The 8,843-nt window shown below is 41.0% G+C and overlaps 1 protein-coding gene across 2 annotated transcripts; it reads right to left on the reverse strand.

The window, feature by feature from the left end:
- Nucleotides 1-2,475: 2,475 nt before the first annotated feature.
- LOC103636131 (zinc finger CCCH domain-containing protein 13) lies at nt 2,476-8,515 on the reverse strand. Of its 2 annotated transcripts, none has more exons than XM_008658490.3 (5): nt 7,287-8,515; nt 6,075-6,696; nt 3,866-5,258; nt 3,681-3,773; nt 2,476-3,527 (listed from the first exon to the last, which is right to left on the reverse strand). In XM_008658490.3, the coding sequence occupies exons 1-5, from the start codon at nt 8,140-8,142 to the stop codon at nt 2,781-2,783; spliced, it is 3,711 nt and encodes a 1,236-aa protein (XP_008656712.1). In that variant the 5' UTR covers nt 8,143-8,515; the 3' UTR covers nt 2,476-2,780. The 2 variants fall into 2 exon arrangements, with proteins under 2 accessions (XP_008656712.1, XP_008656711.1); XM_008658489.4 differs by having other exon boundaries at nt 3,681-3,776; nt 7,287-8,511.
- Nucleotides 8,516-8,843: the final 328 nt, after the last annotated feature.

Here is an 8,843-nt window from a genome sequence, read left to right on the forward strand (position 1 = left end):
CCATCCATTGTACGGCTAGCAAGAGGCTTCGAAGTTTAAAATGCCTTATGGAGACTTTGGTCTCTCAATTGAGAAAATGAAGATAAAGTCAAGTTCGATCTTGGTGATCACTTGAGTGAGGAAAGGGTTCAGAGAAACTCGGTCCTTAGTGGACTCCTCAGTGGGGATATAGGTTTTATTGTGAAACCGAACTCCAGTAACCAAATTGGTGTGACTTTGTTATGCTCTTGTGTTTGCAATTTGTTTTACTCCTTTCCTCCCTAAGTTCTCTTGTGATTGATCATCTTCGCATCATCTAGTTGCTCAAGTCTAATCCCTTTTGAAAGAGCAACTAAGTGCAAGAAGAACTTCTCATTTAACTTCAATTGTCTTATCTCTTGTTCTAACCACTAATTGGGATCAAGTTTTGTTTTAAGTGATAAATTTTAGATTTCGCCTATTTACCCCCTCCTCTAGATGACTTTCAGTATGGACTAGAAACAAATATGGCTCATTTTCTTGATGTTTCAACAAGATGGAATTCAACCTATATGGTGCTTAGGGATGTGTTATATTATATGACTACATTTATGAGGATAAAATTACCATATCGTTGTAGGCTAAAATCACCATATGTGTTATATAGACTTTTGGATAAACTTATTTATTTCATATATCATGTTTGAGTGTTTGTGACTAGAGTTAGGACATATTTATGTTTGTTATGTTTGAACTTATGAACTACCACCCCATTCTGCTATAGCTTGATAGTTAGGAACTTACTCCCCTGGTCTTCTATTATTTGTCGTTTTAGACAAGGTTTGAGTCAAATTTATAAAATTTTGACTACAAATTACTGGTTTGTTATTTAGTTTTGAAACCTAATACTTATATGTACTGATTTATCTTAAAAAGTACTTTTATAAAAATATAAATGTATTAAGAGTTTATTTGTATTTTAACAAAAAAACATTAGTCAAAGCTATATTTTTGAGACCATATCGTTGTTCTAAACGACAACTAATAAGACACCGAATGGAGTATTTATGTTTGTAATGTTTCAATTTATAAACTTACTTGTTAGATCGTGTTGTTGTATTTGTTTGTGTCTAGCTGCAACGAACAACGATGTACTCATGTAGTCGCGGGCGAATTGTCATGTTTTTTAAACCTTTAAGACATATATAATATATATTATATTATCGTGAGGTCATGATTGTATTTTTTATGTTGAGTTAAATATTTGGAGAGGTTACACGCATCAGTGTTCCCGATTCTTATTAGTGGTTTGTGACCATTAATGATTTGTTCCCGATCCGTCAACTCGTTAGCTCTGGTTCCATTGTTCTAACCGATGATCCTGTTCCCGATTATAAATTAAAATATAGATTTGAAAGTGGTTTGCTCTCGCCAGTTTTCATCCCCACTCAGTCCATCGCCGCCGGACAACAACAATTATAGTTACTATTTTCAGCTCCATGCTAATTTGTCTGAGATATGCTATAAATTAATTGTTTTTTTTTGTCATCGAGATTGGAGAGGAAAGGACAGATAGGTTTATCTAGGAACAATCTCTACAGTACATAGAGGATACAACGAAGTCGCATTACAGATACACCATACACGTGCCCAGAGCTTTGGCTCCGGGCAGAGTCCTGACAAACGAGCGTTTAAAAAGTAGCTCTTCGCAAATAATCCTGCCAAACGTCCTTCAAAGCCCATCTGAATGAACATATAATGAATTTACTCCCTTGTAAACAAATGAATTCTCCCTTTTGCAACTTTTTTCTTTGGGAGTTAAGATCATACTTGTACCGTCGGTAATCAACTTATATTATATCCTATTCTCTAGCCTAATGAGATCAGATGCCGTAATATTATGAAAGCCATACAAGCTTAACAGTACTATTTTTGCTTAGACCCCGTTTGTTTGGTTAGAATTGAATTCCATTTTAATAATTATAATTTAGACAAAACTAATTAAGTTTATATATTTATATATGTAATATATTTGTATATTATTCTAAATTATATGAGAGATAGTTATATACTATATTTATGTTATAGCGGCGCAAGTAAAAGAGTGTACTACAAATTGTATATCAGAAAAATAGCATATAAATCTATAGAATCAATTTTCATCTCTCACCAAATGAATTTAATATAGGCTTATATGATAACTTTGGAAAGTGGTGGAATGTCCCATTCTAAAAAAATAACATATTTCATTATTAAGATTCCAATTCATCAAAATTAAAGGAAACAAACGGGACCTTAGTGAAAAGTGAGAATCAGCAAATAGATTAGAAGAAATTTTCCAAATTTATACCAAAATTTGGTACTTAATAAGTAAATTTGTGTGAATATCGATAGAACTAAAATGCTTGGGCAATGAAGCATATCTAAACTAGTTGACTGCCAATTAAAAAGACGAAACGCTAATGCACTTTTTATTTGGGACCCTCGTTTTTTCTAACAATCGACAATCCAATCCCAGGAGAATGTGTTGGGCGACCTTAGCAAAAGCTGCAGCGAGACATTTATGCCAACAAGGGGCACTAGTGCGTCCAAGCAGAGAACAAGAGACGCAGCTGGATGGGCACGCACTACTTGAGAGGCGTGCCATTGCAGCAGGTCCTGCGTCCCGCAGGTACGTCCAAGTTCCCCATAAGCATACCTATCTCACTGGGAACATTACACTACAGAAGAACGCCCAGATGTAAACAGAATATGGCAGCTCAAAAGGCTAGGCTGAGGGCACAAGACCCTCAGAAAAGGAATTAAAATAAAATAGGAAGAGTTCAATGTGTACTTTCTGGGGAATTAGGTATCCGACTTAAATTTACCCTACTTTCCACCAACAAAGCTTCAGAATCCCCATCAATTGCAGCAAAATCAAGTTTGGTGCCGAGTATAGAGCTCACCCTACCATCCCCAGGATTATCATCGATAACCTTAACCTCAACCTCCATACCTGTCTCAGAATCAAGCATGAAGGGCTTCTCTTGACTGTCAGGACTAGCAACAGGAGCAGGCTCCTTGCCTAGTTGAGGTTCTGCCATAGCAGAGGGTATGATCTCCATGTCATCACCTGATTCTCCAACAGCAGAAGGTGCAACATCCAGCAAGACATCAGCGGGTGTAACTTCCGGTATGCCAACAGCATGTTCGAGGGTTGCTTGTAGTGCACCATCCTCAATTGCTGGAGGCAACACATCCTCCATGTGCTTGTTCGGCTGTGTGATTACTGTTGTTGCCACCACCACCTCAGGTTGGGGAAGTGAAATTTCTGGAGGTGCATCCAGAACCCCAGATCCTATAGTTGCAGCAATAGTTCTCCCTATGCCATCACCAAGTTCATGTTTTGATACTGATCCTTCCTCCATGACATCAGTGTGACGTTGTGGAGCAGGATTGCTCACCACTGGTTCAAGCAATTCCATGTCATGGTCATCTTCTGGTACAGCCATCTTCTCTTCCATTTTTACAGATGCAGAGGCAGTAGTTAAACCCTTTTGAGTCTGGTTCTTATGAAGGGCCAAAGCTCTCTGTCATTGTCGAAAAAAGAGAAAGTTAGCATTCCCATATCAATAAACTGATAGCTAATTTGTGTAATTGAGCTATAAAGATACACAATAGTGAACAATAAACAGTTCAAATAAGAAGTTCTAGAGAAGATTGGTAGAGAAGGAAGAACTTGCCTCAAAGATAGTATTGTCACTTTTGAGGTAACGTGAACTGAAAGGGTTGAGGTTTCCATATTTTGTTGACATTTTTCCAATATTTCCATTATCCTGCTTTAAAAACATAGTAGCAACCATAATAAAAAAAAATTGAAGTGGCTGGGAAAACAAAAACCTAAATAAATTTTAACAAATGCAAATACCTGAATTTCATTCCTAACCAAATGAGAGGTTTTTGTTACGTCCAAATCTCCCAGCAAGGATATACACCTTTTGTACAACTCAGGCTCAACAAGATCATGTGAAACACTGATTCTGGATAGATAGTTTTTACAAAAGACCACGCTATTCTTTGACAGCATAGAAGTCACAAGTTGTGCTCCTTGAGGAGCTTCCAAACTTTTTGAACTTTTAGTATGATTCTTCGCTTCAAAGTTTTCAGCAGTCAAGCGTCCAATTTCCTTTTGGTCAGCCTCAGGTTGAAGATTGTGTTGTCCACCAGAATCAGAAACAGCAGTTATTGCAGAGTCAGGATCCTTCTTAGCTACCAGAAGTTCAGCATCCGGCACATCATTTGGTCCCTTGGATACATCACCAGTCAGCTCCCAACCTCTGCTACCAGCATGAGGTCTATTCTGATCCCACTCTTGTCTACCATAGATATAGGGTTCACCAGGAAATACACCACTACCTCCATTCCAAACTTGCATATGAGGTGGGCATGATTCATCCAGATGATTAGGCCACCCAAATGGGCGCATGTGGGTCGAAAACCTATCAACAGCATCATGCATAGGATATGAAACTCCAGGTTGGTTTAATTTCATTTGAGGTCTAAGGTTAAACATAGGTGGGCCTGGAAACTGATGGACAGGTGGATGAAAACCAGGAGCACCACCATGTTGGATGGGGACGAAACCATTAGAAACTGGAGAAGGCCAGTTTGGCTGGCTGTTCCAGCCATGTCCATGTCCACGAACAGAATTCATGTCATTCCTTTTTTGATGACCATGGAACCTCCTATCTCCATTTTGAGGCCTACGGTCATCATCATGTGGACCCTGGAAGGAAGGGTCACCGTTCCGTGCAGGTGGCAAAGGATTATTTGGTGAACTGCCCAAAAAATGACCACCTCTACTTATGGATGAATTTGACGGTGTTGGCTCCCTGAATGGAACCTTAGCTGGCATTCGATCTTGATGATGTGATCGCTCTTGAGCTATGTCACCATCTCTATCTCTGTATTTCGTAAGGCTCTTTCTTTCTCCTTTATTATCAAGACTACGCCCACCACTAAGCCTACCTGAAAACCTATGGTCACCTGAAGATGGAGATTTTTCAGACAGTTGTTTTGGTGAAGTATGCTTATCTTTGCTAGGTGTGCGGTCATAGTGTGATGTAGAAATTTCCAATGTTACATCACGAGGTTGGTAATCATCCTTCTGTTTAAGCCTTTCAGACGACCAATTTTCTGCATCCCTGTCACGAAGTCTAGAAGCAGGTGTCCTTTCTCTACCAGAAGATGCTCTTGGACGATTATTTCTCTCATCATATGGAATTTCTCTCTTTCCATGATCCACCACTTTAGACCCATGCCTGGACATCAATGAATTAACCATTTTCAGATGTTAGAAGGAACAGAGCATAATTGGTTGCAAGATTAACCATTTTCAATGAATTAACCATTTTCAGATCCACCACTTTAGACCCAAAATATGTTAATTGGTTGCAAGATTGCAATATTTGACATTCTAAAACCAATATTTAAAACACATACCATGATGTTCAAGAAATGATCAAGCCTCACTTGACAAACAACCTCTGTAAACTAAATAAGACCAACCCATGGTCTACCCACTGAAACAATATATAGTTTTTTTTCTTTTATGTGGATTGTAAACAAAACCAATTCGCAAGAAGCCAAACTAAATATTTTAAATAGACAAATATTAACCCTGAACCTCATAGAGGAACTCCCCAACCATGAACCAACTGTTCCATTCTGGAACTTACTAACATGCGACAGTAAAACCAACCACAGAGCCAACCAAACTGTATCTGATAAATAAACTGTGATCTCAACAGGAGCTTCCAGGCCTACAGATATATTACAAATAACAATATATAGTCTCTTAAAATAATTTATCACCCAAGACAACAGTAGTCAGCAAATACACCTGCCACAAAGATGACCAGCTACCTTATGCATAGAAATACTACAATAATTTAGCGCACAAACTATGCACATAATACATGTTAGTAAGGAACAAATATTCATGGTTAACATTAAATAGAAATATATAAAAAAACAGATTACTGTAAAACTAGGACAAGGTATAGCTACAATGCTGCACCCTTTTAAGAGATTAGTCCAGTATTTTCAGATGTATAGCCATATAGAAGATAAGTTACCGGCTCTGATCTTTGTCATGATAAGAACTTGGGCTAGGTGAACTTCTTGAGTGGATTTTACTTGGACTAGAACTACGATCAGGTCTTGCTCTCTCAGTCAGAGAATCCAGACGCCCACTGCCTGAAGATTTTTCCAAATGCACACGTTGATCACGTGTGCTTGGAGGCTTTAAATCATATTGGTCATCATTTTCCTCAGGAGGTCGTTTTTTCCCTCTACTTTCCTTGTACCTATTGTTGTAATCCTCATAATGATCAACATCTTGAACTGCATCCTTTCTGTAATGGCTCTCTGAGCTTCTGCGTCCATCTTTAGCACTCTTATATTCAGCTCTATCACTTTCATGACTACGGGCCACTCGCTCATTAGAAAACTTGTCGTCATGTTGCCTCTTATCCCTTACGTAATCATCCTTGTACTTTTCCTTATACTTGTCGTCATCAAACCTTTGTTCCTTAGAGCTCCTAGATTTACCATGTTCATATCTGGACAGGGTCTTTCTGTCATCACTGTCTCTATTGTCAGTGGACCACTTATCTGTATCTTCAGAATCATCTTTTCTTCGGCTGTGTTTTTCAGCTTGCATATCAGGATTATTGTACTTCTCTTTCGCTGAAATTTCTGCCTCAAAAAGTAGTAGTTTAGAAGGCAATATCAGCAAAAGAAAAGAAAAGAAAAGAAAACAACCCAAAAACATATAATAAAACTCAAATAAGTAGTGTTCAGGTAAAACAAGTACATAGGTAAAAACAGTTCGGCATAGAGCAAAATAGCTCTTTCAAGTATACTATCCATCTGCTTCACTGAGATAGGCCCAGGAGGCCAGGACTATCAAGGCAATAGATCAGAACAAGAAATATGGTTTCAATTTTCATATAAATTTGCAACAAGATACCATGCTGTAAGCTATATATAATAAGCATAACAGAGTTTAATGTAGCAAAGGGAAACATGGATATTAAATCGTTCAGTGTGATAGAAAACAACGCAAAAGTAGGAAAACTATGAACTCCACAGGTTACAACCATTTCCAGCACATTTATTAATATATGCTAGAACTATTTAAAATAATGATAGCATCATGCAAAACTCTAAATGAAATCAGGATAAGAAAACTGTAACACATTGCAGTAGGAACATGACGTATAATCGTACATAGAGCAGGAATGCTATTGGTATTGTTGAGAACATGTAGAAAATGGGCTACTCACCATTGACATCTGTATCTCTCCTATATGAGTAGGCCTCCTGTTCCGTCCTACTCATCTTCAAGCCACTCTTCCTGCTCCCGCCATCCTCATACCTCTCGTGCTTGGAATCATGATCTTTCTTGTCCCACTCCCGCTCCTTCTGCCTATCACGCTCCCTCTCATGCTCCCTGTCCCGCTCTCGGTCCCTATCTTTCTCACGCTCCCGTTCTCTCTCCCTCTCCTTCTCTCGTGCTCTTTCCTTCTCACGCTCTCTATCCCTACTCCTTCCCCTATCTCGCTCCTTCTGCCGCTCCCATTCTTCCCCCCTTTCCCTTTCGTTCTCCCTATCTCTGTTATCCTTATAATGCCCGGTACTCTCCTTCCTCCCCACATCCTTCTGTTTCTCTGACCTCCGTTTCCCAGAGTCACTCTTAGACAGAACCTCCTCAGCCCTGTCATCCACAGCCACTGCTCGTCTGCTTGACCTCTTGGACTCATCCCCTGATCCCCTGGACCTGTCGGCCAGCTTCTCCACTTCAGCATGCCCAAAGGTCTCGCTCTTGGACCTCTTGTCGACCAGGTGATCGTCACAGACGCCACTGTTCCACCGGTCGCTGACCACATCAACCACGGCCTCCTCAACCCTCTCCTTCCTCTTCTTCCCGTGCTCAGCGTACCCGTTCCCTGATCTCACGGCCTCCTGTCCCGAGGACGAGCGGCGCCTCTCAGGCTCGGGATCTCTGGAAACCCTAGCCGCCGCGGCCTCCTCGCGCGCGCCGGCGACCGGAGCCGACTCCTCGCCATCTGACTCCGACCGGTCAGCGGACCCTCCTCGCCTGTGGGACCGGTGCGACCTGTGACGCGAGCTCCGAGGCATGGCGGGCCAACCCTAACTGAAAAACTACCAGCCCAGATGCGGAAGCTGGCGACGCGGGGCCCTTGAAGCCCTAGGGCGCGCGCGGATCTAGACAGACGTGGCGGCGGGGAGAGGGGACCGCGAGCGCGCTGGGGTACGGCGGCTAGGGTTTTGGTGGGGTGCGAGAACGGAGGGGAGGCGGTGGCGGCCGGGGATGAGAGACGACGAGTTCGTGGGTGGAGAAAATGGGGAAGGAAAATTGTTGGTTGATTTTCCGGCTTTGGATTTGGAGGGTTGCCGGGACGGGTTTAGTTGGGATTTGGTCCCGGCCTGGTGGTGGTTTGCTTCGCTGCGGTGCGGTGCGGCGCGGCCGAAGGGGCGCGCGGCCGGATTGGGCACGAGAGAAAGGAGTCGAGGCGCGCCGACGCGGGTGTCTTTCGGGCTGCGTTGAGCAGGTTCCAATTTTGGAAGGGAGTTCACCTCCTCCAAATTCAAGTGTCAAAATCAAATATGTAACGCAGGATGAGAATAGACTAATGGAATGTTTGTTTCATTTACTAATGATTAGTCGATGTTTGAATATAAATTATGAATATTAAATACGGTATAATTATAAAAATAGTTACGCAGATGAATAACACAAACGACGAGTCGAATTTATTAAGTCTAATTAATTTATAATTAAAAAATATTTAATATAGCATTACAGAATTTATTAAGTC

This window comes from Zea mays, chromosome 8 (assembly GCF_902167145.1).
Source record: "Zea mays cultivar B73 chromosome 8, Zm-B73-REFERENCE-NAM-5.0, whole genome shotgun sequence".
In the NCBI taxonomy this organism is placed as follows: Eukaryota; Viridiplantae; Streptophyta; class Magnoliopsida; order Poales; family Poaceae; genus Zea; species Zea mays.